The sequence below is a fragment of the Melanotaenia boesemani genome, chromosome 3 (assembly GCF_017639745.1).
Source record: "Melanotaenia boesemani isolate fMelBoe1 chromosome 3, fMelBoe1.pri, whole genome shotgun sequence".
Lineage (NCBI taxonomy): Eukaryota > Metazoa > Chordata > Actinopteri > Atheriniformes > Melanotaeniidae > Melanotaenia > Melanotaenia boesemani.
The window spans coordinates 35,773,997-35,797,425 of NC_055684.1; the positions used below are offsets into that span (position 1 = coordinate 35,773,997).

Sequence of the window (23,429 nt, forward strand, 5' to 3'; positions counted from 1 at the left end):
AAACTACCTTAGTTTTATTTTCTTTTGCCCCAGAAAAGACTTATGAGTTACATGAGGCACGTACACAACAGCTAGTTTCCTTTACCAAAATTAGAGGGCGTGTGAGCATCATTTCAAGTGCAACGAGGCAGTTGTGATAAAAAACTGCATTTGTCGTGGTGTAGCTGTACCTGGGGAACTATGTGTTCCCTTTCTTTTTTATCTTAATATAATTAATTTAAGCATATTTAAATTTAAATTCTCTTAATTTAAGCATCATTTCCTGCAAGTAATGAGCAAAGGGCGTTAAAACAGTGAGGTGCGTTGCTACTCATTAATAGTGTACAAAATCCATTAAGTTAAGCTTCCACATAAACACAGCGCTGAAAGCTAGCAGCCCAACCTATTATTACTTGGTTTAAAATTATGCAAAATAATTAATTGTTATGGAGGATTTTAACCCAAAATAAGGAATATGAATGAGTAACTAAGCTACACTATGAACTCAACAAAAATAAACAAAACTCAATAACTGTGTTGATGAGTATAATAACTGATATGTGGAATGGCTTATTAGCTCAGGTTTTGTCGTATGTGATCTTATTTAGCCAATGTTTATTTGCCCTTGATGAGAAGCAGTGAAACGCTGAGAATTGTTTTGTATGTCTGATTTTTAAGTGAGCAGAAAATGAGTCTAACAGAACATGCTGGATATCTTAAGCAGTTTTTTTTTATTTATCAATGAAATCAATTAAATTTTATTTTTAAACTGTTTTTCATGCCAAACGCAACACAGAGTGTTTTACATAATAAAAACAATTCATTCATATTAATAAAATAAGCCTCCATACACCGATGTATACAACATAGCAATTTAAAAACACACACCTGATTCTAGTCTCTCTTTTACTCAGTCACACTACAGCCATAGGGCTGCAGTTCAGGACCCCTATCCAGCCAGATGAGGATGATCACCATGGCAACAACCCTGCAGGCAGAGGAGGTAGAGCCTCCAGTGGATGTATAGTGAAAATAAAAGCAGACAAATAGCTTTACAGAACTCACATAAACCGTTTCTTACCAAATTCACTGGGGATTGCTCTGACATCACCTTAAAACAAGAGAAATTAAGAGAGTGAAATAAAATAATTATTTAGACATACTTGATCCACACTGATTAAAAATTATTTGTCTGGTTGAGAAATGTGCACTTCAGTTTATTTGAGGGCTTATGTTTACTGTATAACTTTTATGGGCTATTTCAATTTTACATATTAGATGTGACATTTATGAATTAAAACATGTCAAAGCAGAATTGTTTCCACTGCAAACCTTTACACATACAGTTGTTAAGGGTAAAATTAAAGTTAATGATTTAATCATTTTAAACTAAAATGTTCACTGTGTGAAACATCAAAGTGATGGGAATGTCACCATTCTGTTGTTTCTTATAGAGGAACATTTGCTGGTAGTAATGACTAAGCTAATGTGGCTTCAGACCAATAGATGGATTATGAATCTTTCCATCATTAAGCTACAACATGTTCTCTCTTCTTGCCCAGTCAAACAATAACTGAGGCAGGTATTGATGGAAATGACAATGGTCCAGCAGCTCAGGTGCTGCTCAGGTTGTTAACTAGTGGAAAATGTCTTTTTTTGTGTGTACAGTGATACAGAGATAGTAACACTGACATATTGAGGGTTATTTTTCCCCTTTTGGACACAGTAAACAACACACAGTTCCAATAATGACAACCAAACCATAAATAAGAACAAAGAAACAGCAATGAGAGCACTAGTGAAGTGAAGGACTCTTCAGTTCTCATTCCGATGAGCAGTGGTTTTCTATAGAGTGCGTTGTTAGTCATTACCTTTGGTCATCAGGCTGTGTGTAAACAGGTCTGCGCCACATCTATTGTATAATCCATCTCTACCTAGCAACAACTGTTTGCTCTGACCCAGGGACTCACTCACACAGAAACACAAAGCGGAGGAGCTGCAGAAATATTAGGAAGCTGGAAGTCAGGAGATCCTGCTCACTTTAAAGACACCAAATCTTTTACTTTTACTCTTCAGTGTCCTCCATCCTTACCTCTGAGCTGTCTGCTGAAAGCATGCACAGTAAAATGATCCCTTATTCCACAAAATAACACTCACACCTACTCACAAAACCAACACAAACGCGCAAACATCCTTTCCATTAAATGAGTTCAGAGGTCTGACTGTGCTTCGTCATCTAATTACTTTTCCAGTTGCACAGACCCACGGTGTGTAGGGAAAGCTTTTAGCTGGAGGGTGACGCAGATGAAGATGTGGTGGCTGGGGAGTCACCTCAATACATAAAAATTTAACTAAAATCAATTAAGTGTGGCAAATAGATGGGGAGACTTGGACCACACTTCCTGCTCATCTCGCGGTTCATTAGAAACTACAATAGTCTGTATTTTCCAGTCATAGCCAGTTTTTTCCATTTTACTTGCCTAAAATAAGCTTTTGTAAATCACAGACCTATTTCAAATTTCAAAACAACTTCAGCTGATTTATTTATATGTAATAATGCTGATAAATAAATGGGATGAAACAGAAGTGTGTCATCAAACACACACTGCTGTCCATCAAGATCAGAAAACAAACCACTGTAAAGAAAAAAAGGACCCATTACACCATGAAAAGGGTCAATGTTCTCGCATGTCACTCTTCAGATATGTGTCCGCATTGACCCCTAACAAGAACTCATGGTTGCCATGCCAACACCTCCTTTTGGCATCTGCATTTTAACTGAGGTCATTGGAGTACAAACATGCAAGAAAAGTTTCCACATAGATTTGACATAAATATATTGTTTTATTAAATCATATTTACACTAAACTGTCACACAAACACATTTCAATGGTGGTCAAAGAACACAATTTAAATCTCATCTCTCCAGAGCACTCGATTCTGCTTGATAGATGTTGCTTTGCGTAAATACATCAGCTTTTTGGAGAACCTTTGTGACCTGTGATGATACAGAAGCTAAAATGGTGCTTTGTCTATTTAGGAACTCCTACAACAAAGGGACAAAAGCAAAGGTTAAGAAACTGTTTCAGTCATTCATGTCTCCAAAGTTCACGCAGCATTGTAGAAATGTCATCTGTTATCAGAGGACGCTGCGAAAATGTTGCTCTGGTGTCAGAGAGATTGACTTCACTTCGCAGATGATGGACTGAGGAAACTGTTAATTGATCGGAGGATATGTGGGGATCAGCACTCGTATCAGGAAGCACAAAGGTCTGGTGTTATCCAGACATGCATGTCATCAGCTCGTTAGTTCTGTGTGGCTGACATCAGAGTGGTCAGAATAAAACCCACAGAAAATAAAAGGTCTGATGCGCACAGGAAGCAGATTAGAAAGGAAGTACACATCAGAGCTGATTTCATTTGGATTTACTGTCTTCTTTAGAACCGTTTTATTCTTAAGTTTGTTTCCAGCCAAAGTACAATACAATCCCCCTTTTATACCTTCTGTATATGTCAATCAAACCCTGTTCTCTAACATTTTCTAAATGACTTACAATAAAACACCTCCACATTCTCTGGTAGTACTTATGAATGATTACCAAGTCCATAGATGGTAATTAAGTAATAAATGTTTCCACTTAGTTCTTAATAATCATATGTAAAGTATACTTAACATTTCATAACATCTGTACAGAAACACTTGCATGTCATAGTGTGACAGAGAGGCATAAACATGAGAGTATGTAAAAATTCAAACAGTATGTTTCAGTAAATTACTGAGAGTTTAGTTGAAATTGAACCTTTTGCAATTTCTATACACATAAAGATTTGCAGAAATTTCTTTTCCATTTAAAAGTTTGAGGTTTGTTAACAATTTATTAGATGCTCCAAGGGCTGCGCTCTTCTGGACAGAGATCTTTTTAAATATTTCTCCACAAAACCAAACTGGGAAAATTCAAATGCTCTGATTCCCACTTTTACTTCCCACATCTTTTCACTTTCCTCTTGGTATTTTTCAAACTTCTCCGGCTCCATCTTTTTATATTAATCTTGCTTGTGATTGTTACATCTGTGACTGTAACTTCCGTAGTTTGTTGATCACCGTGTCTGATTGGCTGTTGTTGCAGCACCTTGAACAGAAAATGGTGCAACCTTAGAATAACATGAGTGAGACACAGAAAAGAAACTCTATCATCTCAGATGGTGCCTGGATCTTAAAAAAGCCTGTATCAGATGTTGGTGGACCAAGACAGTATGTATAACCACCCTTAAAAATGTTGTTATAAAAGCTGTTTACTAAATAATAATATAAAGTTAAATTTGTCCATTTGGCTTTATCTACTTAAAAGGTGGTCTGTGAGTTTCTGAGTGTTTTTGGTAGAAGTACCTACAATAATGAAGAACTGATGTAGGCGAGTTTTAAAAATGGTGAAAAGGTTTGCTGTATTCTCCTATGGTGAAGTAACTGTGGGATAATAAATCCTTTCAAATGTAACGTCTAACTCTGAGAGGGGAGCATTGTCCGTCTAAAGAAAAAACAATGTATTGAAAATATTAATAGGCATGTGGTGCAATTCAGTTGATGGGTGTATTTGCTGGATCAGAAACAAACACAACAAACAAACAAACAAACAAAAAAACTGTACCTTTAGGGGTAAAAAGACTTGCCACTGGGATGGTATTGTACCTTCAACAGTAGGTACTTATTTGCACTCTTGTAGATTTGACCTTTTATTCACCAGAACAGTACCTGGTGGTTGTCTTCTACCCTTTGAAATATTTGAAATAAGAAAAATGTCTGTCTCCCTCCACAGGTCAAAAGAAAGATAACCGTTTTTCTATCAAACACACATTTACATGCCAGTGAACACATTGTAGGGTACGTAGGGGTCAGTGTCTCGTCCAAGGACACTTTGATATGTGGTCTGGAGAAAGCTGGTCTCAGACCAACAACCTCCTCACTGGCAGACAACTGTTCCTTCAGAGCCACCGACATCCCAACAACAAGCAAAGATCATGTAAACAAGAAAAATGATTAGTGAAGAGTGTGTTGTAGCACACTGATAAAAATCTAAATGCACATGTAAACCTTTTTTCTTTCTTCAAATTATTTAAAATCTGATTTTTATGTATGAGGGAACTTTAAAGCCTTTAAATTATTAAAACTTTTTAAATCTTTCTTTCTTTCTTTCTTTCTTTCTTTCTTTCTTTCTTTCTTTCTTTCTTTCTTTCTTTCTTTCTTTCTTTCTTTCTTTCTTTCACAAGACAGTCTCCCAAAATTTAGAATAAACAGCACATATACAGTATTTATAATTTATTAGGTATGAGCCAATATGTACCTTAAGGTCTTCAGAAAGGTACATATAGTTACCCTGAAGTCCAATTATGAGCCCTAGTAGGTTCATAAGTTGAGGTTGTATCTAGGGGGCACTAATGTATTCCTACTATACCCCTTTTCCTGACAGTGTAAATTCTCCTTTCTTAGGGGATAGTGTGTCCTGTTCAAATGCCTGCTTCTGAGAAAGAATGTGCCCTCTTTTGAGAACGAGAACTTCAAGGCATAGCTCTTCTTTTGCAAATGAAGTTTGGGACAAATAAGATATGTAGAGGTGGTCACCCACGAGTATATTAGTAGAAAACAGCACCAGCAATTTCTGTACACACTATGAGCTTTTACATGCACGAATAAACCTGACAGAAGCACAGCTTTTTGTGTTTTCCGTTTGAAGAACACCACAAGCGTCCCAGTCCTACAGCTGTGTACAAGCAAGCTGCTGCTTTTGACTGACTTGGTCAGTTCTGATTGTGACCAGCAGAGGGCAGCATTGTGCTTCTAAGCGAGCGCTCGTGATTCCGATGGAGAACGAGTGAGTCAATTCTTCCCCAAACTATGGGGTGTGTCTTCAGGGAGGGGTAAAAAGTAAAAGAATAACATGTTTGTTTCAAATACGGAAATCATAAAAAATACATTAGAATATCAGGCCAGGTTTTATGGTTCCACTTTATGAATTTGTCTTTATCAATATGCTCAAAATTTGAGTAGAATGTGCTAAAGGTAACCACAATGTTAAAATAATAATAATAATAAAAATAAACTCATGTAACCCACAAAGAAACGGCTGAATAAGACCTTAAACGCTGCTACACGTCATATTTAGACTATCTTTTATATTTTCGGGATTAAATCCACTTTGATCCTTTACAAGTTTTTCACAGCGGGAGGGGCATCATAACTGAGTCAGAGAAGGAGAACACTTAAACTCTGGTTTCCAAAAGCTGGCAGAGCGCGCAGAGGGAGCTTGAAAAGTTTATCCATTAAGGTTTTAAAGATGCCACATAAGAGGAGAAGCCATGGCAAACACAAGAACACAAAGGAGGTAGGTTTTCCTCATTACTGCATGACAAATGGTGCAATGGTTGTCAGAAGAAGACATGACTGGATCGGATAATATTGTTACGCACTCACTGTTCATGCATTAGAAACATTTTATTGATCATATTTCAGAGCGTTTGTGACACACAGTTATGATTTATAGGTTGATGCTCTGGACTTTACACAACATTTACAGTTAATTTCTTCAGTTCCACTCTGCTTGAGAGTTGATTATTCATATGGACAATTTACTTTGCATAATCAGTGGTGTTGGGAAGTTGCTTGATGGTGCAAACAGAATCCTCATTTTGCAACAAGTGAAGCATCATCGTGCGTCCACATATTCTGCTGCGTGACGTTTTCGGAAACAAACAGTTACTTGGAATTAAGGGTGAGTTTGTGCCTGTGTTGAAAGCGGGCAAAGAGAGAAACATCAGCAATTACACCGAGTCAGAACAAGAAGCAACAGAACAGACCGCTGCATGACAATAGTCTGAGTTGTGAGGGGAGTGGCACTCCGCTTGGACAGGCATGAGAAAAAGGATCGGGGTTTAAGGACAGGAGACAGTGGCACAAGGCGAAAACCACATCTGGTTCATCATGGCGTATGCTGCGTATTGGACGAGTCTTGTAAGTACATCTGTTTCTCTCTCTTTTTTTATTACCCCCTCCCTTTCTCTTGACCCCTCTGGCAAAACGCTGAATAGTTCACTTTTAAGTCCAACTTGGCACCAGTGTAGACGCCATATTATTGCACAAACCCAGCGCAACTAGTCTGAAACGGGTTGAGCTCTGCGAGGAGCTTAAAAAACTTGGCAGTCTACACAAGATAAACTTAAAAATTAAATAAAGTATTGTAAGACTCTCCTGTAGTCACACTGTTTATACAGGAGGGTGTGTGACTGTTTAAACTGAGCTACAGGCTTCAGCTCACACACCTCATTTTTGTATTAGTCCCAGTGTCTTGTGTTGTGGTGTTATTAATGATCGCTTACTGAGTCACCCACAGGCATTCTGCTCACAATGAAGCCTGAATAATATTAAAAAATAAACATTTAAACCTGATCATAACTGCTTTTAGTTCATTCAACTGGGTAGCATTACACACCCAAAAACTGAGAAAACAACGCTAATCTTATGTAAAATGAATAACCCACAAAAACAATAAGCTGAAATCACTGCATCCTGTTCAGAGGTTCCATTGAATGGTGTGCTAAAGAATAATTAAGCATTTAAAATGTACTTAAAATAGCAAGCTGCTTTGGGTTATGAATGTGTGTGTTTGTAGCAGGGAAGAGCACATTCCCCCCTTGCATTCCATCATGGTAGCGAATCTTCAGTCTGCTATCCGACTGTATGGTCTCATTATGGAAAGGTACGACATGTACATCCACTGAATTATTTTCCACCACACAGGAAGGAGGAATCTTATGGTACAGATTTCTGATTAAATGCTATACCTATTTATAAAAGCACACAGAAATGCTCATTTTTATTGACTGTGTCAACTGCAGTAAATGAAAAAATGTGACAATGCACAAAAAATTTACTTTTTGCTGTTTTTGTGAGATTTTTAGAATTAAAAGACGAGGCTAAGTAAAAGGAGAAATCTGAGAAACTTAATGCAGTCAGTGTATGTTGTTCTGAGGTAGATGGAGCTGGAGCACAAACAGGAAGGAAACTACTTCATTGTGTTTGTCTCCCTCTGCTGGATGTAGTAACAATAAGCGCATTAAAGCTGATACCCAAGATAAGAGCTGCACATCTGTACACCACCACCTCTTCTGTGCCTTCTTTGTTAAGCATCTAAAGATCATTTTCCAGAACAAACCTGTCCGATTCACCACTGGAACCAATTCTCAAGAGACTCATAAATTCTTTAAGAAATAATACAGCCTTTAGTTGTTCTTCATACAGCTGACCGACGACAGGTAGACAAGTACACCTGATGTGTTTTGTGACTGTGTGTGTGAGATGATGATTGACATTTGTAAATCTAGGAGAGCGAGTGGTAGAGACAGTAATGATTTAACTCTAGCATGGCTCTAAATATAAGTTTAGGAGGGGGAGTCCAGTTACATATAGCACAACATAGATATGTCTAAATGCAGACGTGTTGATGACAGCATCTTTTAGATAAATGTGTTGAGTATGTTTTCATGAGCTGTTTCTTGAAAAATAGTTGAATACAAACACGTACTCAAGTAATTTGCATTCAGATTGCTCTTTGGGCGGTTACAGCTGAAGACATGTAATTTCCCATGGTGCACCAGCTAGTTTTACAGGCTTGGTCAGCCAGCAGTTCACCTCGCCCAAGGTGTGTCTGTCTGAAAGGGATTGTGCCATGTTTTGAGTTATGTGGACAACCTGTGTGTACATCTGTGAACACATAAGCATGCATGACCATCATGATCATGATCAAGGGGGGTCATGCTCTTTGTGTTTGCTTTTTCATTAGTATGATGACTAAAATGTATTGCCCCGCGTAGCCTCCTGTCCCTATGTGTGTGTTGGCTGGCAGAATGGGAGCAGGGTAGGTTGCGCCCAGTAAACTACCCTCCTAATAAAAGATAACAATTCACCACAAGTTTTAGTGGGAGCAAACAAGAAGTTTGGCAAATGTTATGGGTTTAGTGAGTGAGGTGTGTGTTAAAAATGCATATTCATTTGGCAAATTGGCACATGTAGAAGTATGCAGAATTATGCAGAATTAGCTATCATCGGGGCTTTATGATTTACCCATAGATATGAACAATACCTTCACTGAAATATTTTAATGCTAAATACAGAATAAAAACATGAATATTCTCAGTTAAGTCCCGCCTTTACAAACATGCCATTATCTGTAGGAGGTTTTATTTAGGATATATTGTTGGAGATAATTTTCTCATTAACTGTCCATCAGACAAAATGCACCATATCTGTGTGGTGAGATTTGAAAAGCATCTACTGTATATGATGCCACTATGTTCTTATCAGGGCTGTGCTCTGTATCATTATATGTGTTATAGATTAAGGACAAATGTGTTCTGGGAGTAGAACTTGCATATCGAAAGCATTCAGAGTCTTGGTGGTATTTGATTTAATAAGCAACTATCACTTGCATGGCTGTTGTTGTCATGGCTTGTGTTGGTGCAAAACAGGATCCCTTTGTTAATTTTGCAGGTTTTTAATCCAATAAAGATTTTATTTTTTCCCCTTTCTATCATGAGAAGTACTTTATTGTCTCTGCTTTATTGCTTCACGTTGTAAAGTGAATTGCTCTTCAGTCTCTCTTCTGCTCTTTCCAGGGGTGGCTCACCTGAATGCAGCCCTGATGATTCATGTTTGTGCTGCTTGTTGCACAAACAGGAGTTTCACATCAGACTGGTTGAAACATATTAGGTGTCAAGTGAATTATATCCGCTTTGTGATCTATTTCTAAAACACCTAAAAATAAAAGACAGCTCAGCTGTAAGACAGATTTTTTTAAGTCATGCAAAGGTCTTTGCTGGCTCCACCTATGATCTATCCAAAGGTACTCATAAAGTCACAAAGTTAAGCAACAGAGATATGGTTATGTTGCACTTTGCACCTTCAATGACTTTGAACGACATACAATCAGCAGAAGCAACGAAATTGTTCTTAGATGACTTTATGTTCCAACATAGTGTTAATAAATATTAGAAGGTACTACAGAAACTCAAATATAGACATTTTTCTCACTTTTGTGTATAGTTAGGCACATTTAAATAAAGTTTGAAGTAAAACATCCAAAGGAGAAAGGTTTATGCATGGTTAAATCTCAGAGCCAACACCCATGCCTTAAGCTTCAGCAACCAGCTACGTTTCAGTGAAACACTCCCTAGTCTTCCGTTTGTTAAAGGCATTTTAGTCGGTTTGATTAAATGTACTCCATTCCTATCAGATTAGATTTCTTTAGCTCAGCCCGATGCTGATAAAACTCATTTCCTGCTATTATCTTAAAGAGTTTATATTACTGTAGTAGAGAACAGGGTTAGAAGTTTTCAGCTCAGCCATATCGCTTTGTTTACTGTCAGTGGTAATTAGGGAGCCAGGACAAATGCACAAGCCTTTTATGAGTGGCCGTACATAGGAAGTGTGTCCACATGCATGTGTACGTCGAGAGTCTTGCCATGACATAGAGCATGTTTATAAACTACCACAAATCTCTGCATGTTGTTGCTGATAAAGAACTGGAGCTATTGAGTCAGATAAACCTGATGGTATTCTGTAAATATTGTTTTACACATGCACATGTGTGCTTGTTTTCATGCATGTGTGCCCTTGTGTGTGTGCGTCAAAGCCATATCTGTTTCCCTGAGAACGAGCTCAGATGTGACCCCTCATCAGGCGGGTGTCAGTCCATGGTCAGCTAACTTCCCTTTTTAGCCCAGTGAGTGACGGCCTGGCCCACTGAAACTTCCACACGCCCCTCCCTCCCTCCCTGTCCGCCTCCCCTTCAGTCCCTCTGCCCTCCCTCTTTTCTCCTTCCCTGTCTACTGGAAGCATGCAGCAATTCGGCAGATAAGGCAGAGGCTGACAGACATACATAGACACACAGACGTATACTCAGAGGCACATTAAGCTGAAATGGGCCAGTTACTGAGTTGGATCCGAGGCCCTCGGGATGCCCCAGCCCTGCAGGATGTAGCTGTGGAGGAGCAGGTCTGTGCTAAATCTGTTTATGTTTGGGTGCTTATTCCATGGTGTGTGTTGAGTAATTGATCCATAAAGTGTCCACGTGTGTTTTGTTTTGTTAGTTCACATCAGTCTGCAAATATAAGAATACATGGTTGTTTTGTTAGTCCTTTTAGTCTAGTTTGTACTGGTTTGTTTAACAGAGGACTTATAGGGGAAAATCAATCCAAGCCAGATGTCTTTCTCTCTCTCTCTCTGCTGGAATGTGTGAGGCACCCGGTCTGAGAGTTCAGTTCAGAGTGAGATATTAAACCGACGCAGAGACAAGGCCTGCAGTGTTTGCCAGGAGTAGCTACAAGTATCAAACCCGAATGAAAATCTACATTCCTGCTTGTCATGGTTATTTTAAAGTGTGTTTTTATGCTGATAATTTCCTGATTTGCTGTTAATAGAAAAAGAACATTTAGTTCTATTTGGGATATTACATAAATGGCTTGATTTCTCTCTCTCTCACCCCAAATAGCATTCCCCTTTGATAATCGGCAGCAACAGATGAAGCAATCTGAAAGGGTGTGTTTCTGGAATAAACTTGTTCAAATTAGAATCGCATGTAACTTGGGTCATATCCTGCAACCTCATCATTGTCTTCTTCTCTGTTTTTGGATGTCATCCAGAGAACATGATTGTGTGGTGATATGTGCCAGGTCTACACAGACTTTCTTGATGTCACTATTTTCTTATCAGGGCTGTGCTAGTTTGCTCTGTGTCATTATACGTGTTAAAGGTTAAAGACTAATGTGTCTTGGGAGTATGGCTTGCACAGAGAAAGCATTCAGAGTTGTGGTGGGAGGATTTCTGTTGTGTTTTTCAGATAAAGTTTCCCAGCTCTGGTCTTGCAGCACTCTTCCTCCTCTGCAGTTCACACTCATCTATCATGGCTAATTCCACTGAAAGCAAACATATCTCATACACAAAACCGTTGCAGTGAAGTGACACAATGATCAAAAACAAACATGGACCTAACAGACACATATTTTACTGTAGGTCTTATGGAAGTTGCACAAGTCAATTTTGACATTGACATTCCTGCTGTTTTCATGTCGTGTTAAAGTTGAGAGCTTTTTAAGTTAATTTCTTAAATAGCTTTAACTGTCGGGGTCAGTAATGTGTTGTTTTGCTTCACTCTCACAACTCTCATAAGCCCCTTTTTCCAAACCCCTTTGATACCATTAATCTGGTGGCAGCTGAGCATGTTGATGTCACGTCTAAAAGAGCAAAGATTTACTGGGTCTGACTTAGTAGCGTTTATGTATGCAGTCACATAAACAGAGATTTAAACAGTAGCATTGTGCTTAATTTAACCAGTTATATTATTCAATCTATAGATAATAATGCTGCTCAAACTCTCCTACTCTGTTAATGTCATTGCTAATATTTGGAGCAGCAAGTGATTTTATCATAGTGCTTGGGTGAAATGAATGTGGAAGAAGAAATAAATCAGATTTTAGGTTGTGCTACAACTCCGTCACACACTCAACAGGCATCACAGAGATCACATAAAAGCTGCATAAATGAAAGCTGATAAAAATGCAGTCGTTATCACAGATTGCTAAAAGCTCAAATTTCTTCAAAACATCAATGACTGAAGAAGAAAAGAGCAACATTCTTGGTTAAACCCATCCATCATGCTTGCACGCTCATATGAGTTGTCACGGCGATATGACATGATCTTTTGAGAAAAACCTGTAAGGTTAATGTACTGTTCAACCTCAAGCGAGTGGCAAGTATTAAGTGAATGTGTAGGGCACTTCTCAGTCTCTGTTAAAGGAACATCTGAATGAATCTGTGGGGGAAGATTAATATAAATGTTGAATGTGTTTTAATAAATGGCTGCTGATGCTTCCACAGAAGAGGAATTCATTTAAACAGCACAACTAAAAAAGACTATAAAGCTGCTTTCACTGGAACATCTACATCCCACTGTACTTCACCTGCTCAGCACCAAACAGCAGACAAAGTTAGAAGTTGGTGAGCATATTGAAGTATTTAACAATTAAAAAATAATGTGTTTCCATTAAGACAGGGTGGAGTCCAAAGCAGACATAACATTTAGAAGCATGCAGTCTTCCTTGAATATTATCACCACCTGCTGAACAGTGAAATCATGTGACCTTGTACATGTGCTTCAGATAAACAAAAACAAGAACCACTCAGAAAAATCCCTAAATGGAGAAATGTTCAACACATTGAAATTTTAAAAATAATATATTTACAGCAAAACAGCCTCATGTTGTTACAGCAAGTTTAGGGAAAACTTTTGTACTGTTGGATTATCAAATGATTTATTAGTTAAACCTTAATTTCCAAAAGAAGTCATTGTTTTTCAGTATCCCGAGATAAAAAAAGCTCATGCAAAGTGCTTACATATTGTACCTAAGCATGGTGCATGAGCAAGGTGACTCTTTCTGTTGTAGAGAACCCTAGAATAGCATTGAACAAAGGTATAAACTGTGTCCACTAATATTAGATGGTGCTGACACATCCTGCTTAAATCAGTCTGATGTCAGGCATGTGCTCTTCACCACTGGCAGGAAATTAAAACTTGAATTTCCCTCTTTTATGCTTTGAAATAAATCACTGCAGCCCTGCTGGGTTGGCAGCTAGAGCCGGTGTCACGTGGACTTTTCTGACATCACATCATGTGGTGTCTGGATACTCAAGTTCAGATATCATAAGCTGTCCTAGCCCCTTTGCAAAGCCACTTATTGAGTGTTCTGAATATTAAAAACAAAACAAAATATTAAATCTGCTGTGAGAATGGCTGGGAATAGGCATTATTGATGAGATGCTTCAGCCCATGGAACACTGCACCGAACCCTTAGGCTGTGTGTGTGCTTGTGCAAGAGTGGAATGGCACGTTGTGTGCACGTGACCATAAATATGTAGGCACTTTTGTTGACACAAATCTTGCTCAAACATTATCTTTCTATTTGTTGTTAAATGTGTTACCAAATATTGCTGTTTATCTCATGGATAGGCTGTAATATTTCCCTGCACTCATCAGAATTCTCACATCCCTGTTATTTTGCCTTGAGCTTCACTTTCGAACCAAACATTTTCAGTTATATAAAAGCTACTGTGGGATCTCTTCCAGGTTTTAATGCACACTGCACCTGACTAAAAGGCTTCAGCGAAGTGCTGTTGCTCTGTTTGTGCATTTCCATTCCTGTTTACATTTGCCATGCTTGAGGAAAAGCTTATGCTTGTAGCCACATTATGTTTTTCCTGGAGAGCAAGATGAGTTATGAAGACTCTGTAGCTGCAGACTTACTGGATATGATACAGTGATTGAGGTTCTTGGTATTTCTCTTAATGAAAGGGACAAGCTGAAGTTAGTGATGATTATTATTTCTTTTAACTATCTAAATAATTCTTGCGACTGAGTTTGGTGCTCTTGCTCTGTATTTTGTCACATAGCTAATGGCTTTTATTAGCACATGGCATACAGTTTGCATGAGTTAACATGTCCAGACAGGGAATGCTGGGAAAAAGGTGAATACATTTTTATTTGTATGTCTCTGGTTTTGGTGTGTGGGTCAATGAACCAGAGGAAACACAGAGTGCTAAATTTAAAGGCAGTATAGCAAAGGGCATCTATAGCTTACAGCTTACACAACGCCACTATTTCTGTTTGTCCTCGTGTACCAAAATAACTAAAACACTTTCATGGTTTCACCAGTCTGTCTGTCTGGTTGAATGGGATACTGGAACCCTGAGGTTAGTGTTCATCAAACCTCTGAGTGACATGACTTGTTTTTTTTTTTTTTTTTTTTTTTATAGGCATCAAGCAAACTCTTATTTTTCAAATTTACAAGCATTTAGTAAAAATCTTAATACACCAACTTGTGAGATGCAGCGTTATCATGATACTGCACTTTAAGATGCTGTATCATGGAATGACATGATATAAACAGACATAGTTTTCATACTTTTGGTGAAAGAAAGTGACCCATATACCAAGATTTATTTATTCATTTCATATATATATATATATATATATATATATATATCCATCCATCCATCCATCCATCCATCTTCTGCCGCTTATCCAGAGTCGGGTCGCAGGGGCAGCTGCCTAAGGAAACCCAGAATGCCCTCTCCCCGGCCACATTCACCAGCTCATTCGGGAGGATCCCGACGCGTTCATAGGCTAGCCGCGAGATATAGTCCATCCAGCATGTCCTGGGTCTTCCCCGAGGCCTTTTTCCGATGGGACGTGCCCGAAACACCTCACCATGGAGGCGTCCAGGAGGCATCCTGACCAGATGCCCGAGCCACCTCATCTGGCTCCTCTCGATGCGGAGGAGCAGCGACTCTACTCTGAGCCCCTCCCAGATCACCGAGCTTCTCACCCTATCTCTAAGGGAGAGCCCGGCCACCTTGCGGAGAAATTTCATTTTGGCCGCTTGTATTCGCATTCTTTCGGTCACTACCCACAGCTTGTGACCATAGGTGAGTGTAGGAACATAGATCAACCGGTAAAGCTAGAGACTTGCCTTTTGGCTCAGCTCCCTCGTCACCACGACAGATTGATGCAGAGTCCACATCACTGCAGACGCCGCACCGATTTGCCTGTCGATCTTACGCTCCATCCTTCCCTCACTCGTGAACAAGTTCCCGAGATACGTGAACTCCTCCACTTGGAGCAGGACCTTATTGCCGACCCGGGGAAGGCACTCCACCCTTTTCCAGCTGAGGACCATGGTCTCGGATTTGGAGGTGCTGATTCTCATCCCAGCTGCTTCACACTCAGCTGCGAATCTCTTCAGTGAGAGTTGCAGATCACGGCGCGATGAAGCCAACCGAACCACATCCTCTGCAAAGAGCAGAGACCCAATCCTGAGGCCACCAAACTGGATCCCCTCAACACCTCGGCTGTGCCTAAAAAATTCTGTCTATAAAAGTTATGAACAGAATCAGTGACAAAGGGCAGCCTTGGCGGAGTCCAACCCTCACCGGAAACGACTCTGATTTACTGTCGGCAATGCAAACCAAGCTCTGACACCGGTCGTACAGGGACCGGACAGCTCGTACAAGGGGGTCCGGCACTCCATACTCCCGGAGTACCCCCCACAGGAGTCCCCGGGGGACACAGTTGAACGCCTTCTCGAAGTCCACAAAGCACATGTAGATTGGTTCAGCGAACTCCCATGCCCCCTCCAAGACCCTGAAGAGAGTGTAGAGCTGGTCCACTGTTCCACGACCGGGACGAAAACCGGACCCTCTTCTCCAGCACCTTTGAATAGACCTTACCAGGGAGACTGAGGAGTGTGATCCCCCTGTAGTTGGAGCCCACCCTCTGGTCCCCCTTTTTGAAAAAGGGGACCACCACCCCAGTCTGCCAGTCCAGGGGACCTGTCCCCGATGTCCACGCGATGCTGCAGAGGCGTGTCAGCCAAGACAGTCCTACAGCATCCAGAGCCTTAAGGAACTCTGAGCGGACCTCATCCACCCCTGGGGCCCTGCAACCGAGGAGCTTTTTAACCACCTCAGCGACCTCAGCTCCAGTAATGGGAGAGCCAACACCAGGATCCCCAGACTCTGCTTCCTCATCGGAAGATGTGTTGGTGGGATTGAGAAGGTCTTCAAAGTATTCCTTCCACCGCCTCACAACGTCCCAAGTCGAGGTCAGCAGCCCCCCATCCCCACTGTACACAGTGTTGATGGAGCACTGCTTTCCCCTCCCGAGCCGCAGGATGGTGGACCGGAATCTTTTCAAAGCCGTCCGGAAGTCATTCTCCATGGTCTCTCCAAACTCCTCCCATGCCTGAGGTTTTGCCTTAGTGACCGCCGAAGCTGCGCTCTGCTTAGCCCGCCGATACCAATCAGCTGCCTCTGGAGCCCCACAGGCCAAAAAGGCCCGATAGGACTCCTTCTTCAGCTTTACGGCATCCCTCACTGCCGGTGTCCACCAACGAGTTGGGGGGTTACCGCCACGACAGGCACCGACGACCTCACGGCCACTGCTGCGGCTGGCCGCCTCAACAATAGAGACACAGAAGACAGCCCACTCGGACTCAATGTCCCCTGCCTCACCCGGGACATGGTTGAAGCTCAGCCAGAGAGAGAGTTGAAACTCTTTCTGACAGGTGACTCTGCCAGACGTTCCTAGCAGACCCTCACAACACGCTTGGGTCTGCCAGGCCTGACCGGCATCCTCCCCCACCGTCTGAGCCAACTTACCACCAGGTGGTGGTCAGTTGACAGCTCCGCCCCTCTCTTCACCGGAGTGTCCAAGACATGCGGCCGCAAGTCGGATGATACGACTATAAAGTCGATCATCGAACTGCGGCCTAGAGTGTCGTGATGCCAAGTGCACATGTGGACACTCTTATGCCGGAACAAGGTGTTCGTTATGGACAATCCATGACGAGCACAGAAGTCCAACAAAAAAACCCCACTCGGATTCAGATCAGGGGGGCCATTCCTCCTAATCACGCCCCTCCAGGTCTCGCTGTCATTGCCCACGGGGGCATTGAAGTCCCCCAGCAGAACGAGGGAGTCCCCGGAGGGAGTGCTCTGAACTGCTGTTTGGTGTATAAGCACAAACAACAGTCAGGACCCGTCCCCCCACCTGAAGGCGGAGGGAGGCTACCCTTTCGTTCACCAGGGTAAACCCCAACGCACAGGCGCCAAGTCGGGGGGCAATGAGCATGCCCACACCTGCTTGGCGCCTCTCACCGGGAGCAATACCAGAATGGAAGAAGGTCCTCTTCATTTTAACATTAAACCAGGAGCAGTGGGCTGCCAGACCAGATTCTGGTGCCCAGGGAGCAGTTCGGGGTTAAGGGCCTTGCTCAGGGACCCACAGTGGTTCACCTCAGTTGCTAATCTGGGGACTTAAACCCAGGTCCTCCAGACCCAAGCCCACCTCTGTAACCACTAGGCCACTACTATCCCCTAAGATCACACTCATTAAGATTTATGGCCCTATACATAGATGACAGAGGAGTATGAGGTGTCCTAATTTGATTTAAGTTATTTTGTGCCTCTTCCTGTTCTTATTTAAGTCACTTGAGCTCCACAACAAGCTCACATATTGTTAAATATTTCAAAAAATAATTAAACAACACTAAGTTAAAGTCATGTTGCTAAGAAACCAACAATGAATACTAAGAATTATTTTGAAAAAAACCCCAACTCATTAGTTCCTTTAGCGATTGTTTGGTTTAGCTCTACCAACTCTTGAGAGAAATATTTTGATTGTTATCAAAGAATAAATATGCATGTAGTGCATGTAGTTTCCAAGCAAGCAGTTTGTCCACTTCTCGAGGTGCAGGCTGGGAGTAACAGGCGTGTCTGCTCAACCACTTAGTAACATTAAAAAAATGCACTAAAAGAGGCTAACAAGCTCTGCAGTCCATGTTAGGTTACAACACAAAATGAGTTCTATTCTACAGTCATTTAGCAGACGCTTTTATCCAAAGCGACTTACATTTGAGAGTTCATTACAACCAGTGACAATTTCTGTTGCAGTTTTTGATTCATATTTTTAAGATATAATTATGAAAAGGTGAATAGAATGGGCTAAAAAAAACAGAGAAAAACTTTTACTAAAGTGCACAAATAAATTCTTACGCCAGTTTGAGGTACTTTGAAACAGTTTTAAAAGAGACTTTATGTATATTTGGTAGAATGGAAATCCAATTGAGTCTGATTCACTTTTATTTATTTATTTATTTAGCATTTTACACATCACTTCAGATTTGATTTTCTGGTGAATGGAAACCCAGCTATTGTTCCACAGCAAATGCAGCGTTGATTGAAACCTAAAAGCATTCCTTTAAAATTCCCTCCAGTGCAGATTTAATCTATGTATAGCTATCCCTTAAACAGTTACTATTCTGGTTTGTCAAGTTATAAAAATTGCCCCCTTATCTTCATTTTTTGTGAGTGTTTCAGCTCAGTCAAGTCAACAATGGCTGCAGAGTTTTCCTCCTTTCTCTACATGATGACAAAAGTAAGAAAATATATTCATCCTGGCAGCTGGTGTTCATTTTCAGACTGAATGTTATTCACACTCTTGTAAACTCTTGAGAATTTTTGGGCAAAGCGTGGGTTGCCAGTTTAGCTTTTTTGTTTTGTAAAGTAATTATTTCAGCTCTTATTTCCTCTCAGTGGATGTTTCTAGCTTAACTCAGAACTTGCCTGATAACATAAAGACAAATATATTTAATTTTACAAACTTATATATCAGACTAGTAACCCCCTGTTTTACAGCTGCAATGCTGTTGGTGTTGATCCCCTCCGAATGGGTGGGTCTGCTGTAGCTCACTGGTTGTCGTGAAAGATAAGTGTTACCAAGGACTACTTGGTTAGGCATGATGACTTTTAGAAACACACACACACTGTCTTGCTCTCACCCATAAAACCTCACAGACTGCTTGTTGTGCTATGAGCATTTTTAGACAGAAGGGGGTGTTGTTTAAAAAGCCCCGCCCTTCTCTAAGAGTTTGATCGGTTTTTTTGTTGGAAATTATTTGATCTGCAAGGAGGGTTAAATTCTCAGGATCAGCTAAAGCTAATACTACAGAATCAAACAGTGTGTGCTGTGTGTCTGTGCAGAGGGAAAGGGCTGTGTGTTTCTTAAATTCTTCTGCAACCCTTGGCTGCTGTCCAGAAGCTGTTTCCTGCCTGTTCCTTTGTCCAGGATCTACTTTAAAGACCAGAAAGAACTTGTCTGAAAAATGTGCGGAAGCTCTTTATGTTCACTTAGGTGTAACATTTTCCATCTCAGATATAGCTTGTAATTTTCTCTGCTCTGGGTGGTTTGGACGACGTGTCATGTGATCCCCCTCCCTCAGCTTTTTTTTTTTTTTTTTTTTTGGCACACATACATGCGCTCTTTCGCTGTCTTTGCTGTTCAAGCAGCTCTGCAGTCTAGATTCCTAAGGAGTGAGTCTACCTGACACACCCAAACTCTGCCAAATAACACTGCTACAGCAAATCCACATCTGCCACATCCCTGCTTCAATCTTCAGCTCTTCTTCTGCTTTAACTCTTCCTGCTTGGTGTCATGGCTGTTATCAGACCACAACATCCCTCCTTACAGAGCCTGCCCTGACCCAACCCAAAGTTTCCCTGTAGCTGGCTAATGTAGTCCTCCTTATAGGCAGCAAGCAGTGGGTGGGTCATTGTGTGTCTGACTGTCCAATCTGACTGAGCCTGCGCTGCTGTCTTGTGGATGATGAGGTGGAGCCTGTGCACATTTTAAGAGGGCGGAGCAGCAAGTTTTTCTACCACTGGGTGTGTATGCTTGTGTGTTTGGGTGTGTTTGCATGTGTGTATACGTGTGCATGGGTGTTTGCTCGCCTTACTTTTTGGACTGAAGTATTTCCCAAGTAAGTGTCTGTCAGCTTTCAGAGGGAATCTTGGTAGAATACACAACACATTGAGGATAATCACTCTCAGTCAAACCTATGGTACGTATCTGGATTGTGTTTCCTTTTCTGCCGGTTCTTTTGTGAATGCCTGTGTGGAAAAGCTTCCTCTTAGACTGATACCTGTCAAATTTGTTATGGCTCTTGCCTCAGTGAATATTTTGTTCAGATCAGAGTTTTAGCAAGTTATTGTTGATCTAACAGCATGTAGCATCTATCTTCTAAAGTTTCTTGGCTTGTCGAGTTAAGGAAAGTTGGCAACAAACTAGGCTACCATGTTTGTTATTGTTGCTTTTATGGAGCCAGGGGGCAGTTGTTGCTAAGGTAGCAACAATATGGGATCCAAATAAAAAGTAAACTCCTTAATGTGCACTGAAGGACACCGGACTTGTGTTTTACTGTTTCTCACAATGACTATCAAAGCACCTTTTGGACAAAATCTTAACTCTGCTTCTGCTAGTCACCATGAACTCCTCATACTGTGCAGTGCATAGACAAATGTAGCAAGAATATGTAAAAATATAAGGTCAGTGTGTCAGTCTTTCCTTAATGAATGAGAAGCAATTATCTAATGTAAAGTGTTAAATTGCAAAACGAGGCAGAAATAAAACAGAAACCATGATGCATTTTCTCTGTCTTTCTCCTGAATTTAATTAATTTGACAAAAAAGTGAATTAACAGCGCCACATCAGCATAGCCTGTAACTGTTTGCTCATCAAATCTTCCTTAGAGCAATAACAATAAATCTACACTGCAGCTTGCATCATTGGCACTGTTTGGGTGATGTACATCATCACTGCTGACCATTTAGAAAGTCACCAGTGCTATTTTAGAGCAGAGAGCGAACTGAGGAGTGATTTCCAGCAATGTGCCTTCTAGTGGTGTCGGGTGGGGCGCAGCATTAGTCATCAGTTTTCATTAGAGGGCCAGGCCTTTATCACAGTTGTTGGGTAAGGCCTGTATACATATTGCATTGTCTGTTCTCTTTAGACAAACAAATATGTTATGCAGAACATGGCTTAAGAATCATATTTAAAAAGGTTTTAAATGACACGATGACATTATATCCACATTGTTTTACTCCACTGCCATGGTCATGTGATGGGTGCCTAATGGCCCTTCCAGAATGACCGAGACGTTAATAGGAGTGCTTTATCTATCATCAGTGTCATTTAGTCTCCTTATTGTTTAATGATATAATACCAAAAAACTGTACATGTGATAGCATACAGTTTGTATCGTGCGCAATGCAGCCCCCACTCAAATAGTTTGTTGCATATTTGTGGCCTCCAGTGATTTTTACACAAATAGTGAACTTAAAAAGTAATAAAAAAAACATGCTTTTGGATATCTGTGTTAGGTTCCAAATGGACTTTTAATGCCATGCAGCTACAGGTATATTGAATTAAATTACAATGTTAAGCGTTTGCATATACTATGTATATGTATTTATACTTAAGCTTATCCCAGTGTGTGGATGCTGTTGTAGTTTAGTCTTAATTTGCATTATTTTATAGTCCACTGCATCTAAGCAGTTTCCTTACCAACTTTGATTTTGTCTGTATAAGCATACATCACAAAAATAACTGCTCTGATTTAAAGGATAAAAGCAAATAATAAAAATAGCATAAGATTTTCACATAGGAAACATTTCAATGTATTTCTGTTAGCTCTGTCCTATCTAAGTGTTACAGTCATGGCATTTGGTGAGAAAAATCTTGTGAAAATTCTGACATACTGCGCTAACATCAACCACTTGCAGTTAGCTTGTGTTTCATTAGCATCTGCTGCACAGTGTGGTGTCTGTTTTTTTGTGATCTGTTCATATCTGTGAGATTTTCTCTCCTAATTCCCATGTTCAGTTGTTATTTGTCAGCACTGATAAACGCACCACATTTATTCGACGAGTTAAAGCTAATGCTTAACAGTTTGATAGCATTTGAGCCATTTGGTTAAAAATATAATGACGTGGGTCTAGTGATCAGTACCAAAAGCAAGAATTCATGCTACAGTGACTGTAGTATATATATATATATATATATAATTTTTTTTTTTTTTTTAATATATATATTTTTATCCGGCAAAGATTTTATAAAAGTTGTCACTTAGTATTTTTGGAATTGAAAAAATTAAAAATTGACATGTGGAAATGTGGAAAATATTTTACAGTTTGGCTATCACTGCATTTATCTTGTGCTGCACTGTTGTGTCTATGGATGTAAAGCCTAGTGTTGACAAGCTGCTGCCCAACAAGAGACAAGAGGAGTGTAGGAATGCAGCATTTTTGAGTCACAGCTGACAGAAAACTCTAATAGCTTGGTTGGATCTTAGGTTGAGCCCAGTGAGCTCAGTGCAAAACAAACCTCTACTTTAACTTTTAAAACAGCTGAAAATCAGGGTCAAGTTAAAGCAACAGGCAGTTTTACTACTAATAGCTCAGTGGTTTGTTTCAGGTTCTTCCTGAATAAATTCTTTCTTTTTTTTCACCCTTGTGGGTCTTTAGTATTCGTCCCTGTGGGCTGTTTTTCCAGTGTGAGCAACCACTGTTCAGATTTTTAAAAATGTGGCTTTTTTAATTCCATATCTTTTGACATGAAAAACAGGTTTTTTGTGAAATAAGAGATTTTGCTTCAGTGCAGAGTTGAGGAGAAGAAGACTGACTTAAAACTAACATGTACTAACGGTTTGTATGATTTCTAACAGAATGAGTTGTGCTGGATATGATAATGTGTCATATTATCATTTCGTTGCATGCAACGCTGTTCCTTGGTTCTCATAATGGACTGTGGAAGAAATGGGTAGCTTAGCTGGTTTCTTGCTGCAGCAGTGGTTCGATTTAAGTTCAGACTTGCCCGATCAATCAGTGCTTTTGATTTCAGACTGAGTCTCGAACAAAGGCCACGTTGTTTATATGTGTAGATTAAAGCTTTTTTCCAAGATTAAATCCTTGTGATAAAATGATAAATGTGAAAATGCACATTGATGAGTGTGTTCTG

General features: G+C 40.3%; 1 protein-coding gene across 24 annotated transcripts in view; it reads left to right on the plus strand.

Annotated features, from left to right (window-relative positions):
• Positions 1-6,215: 6,215 nt before the first annotated feature.
• Positions 6,216-23,429, plus strand: part of cast (calpastatin) — a 33,749-nt gene continuing 16,535 nt past the window's right edge. For 12 of the 24 annotated variants that reach the window (XM_041980223.1, XM_041980225.1, XM_041980233.1 and 9 more), the window contains exon 1: positions 10,866-11,020. In XM_041980223.1, coding sequence (XP_041836157.1) covers positions 10,946-11,020 — 75 coding nt within the window. In that variant the 5' untranslated portion in view covers positions 10,866-10,945. Of the gene's footprint in view, positions 6,357-6,847; positions 6,983-10,864; positions 11,021-20,304; positions 20,476-23,429 lie in introns of those variants that run through there. The other 12 variants (XM_041980224.1, XM_041980232.1, XM_041980242.1 and 9 more) reach the window with 8 other exon arrangements.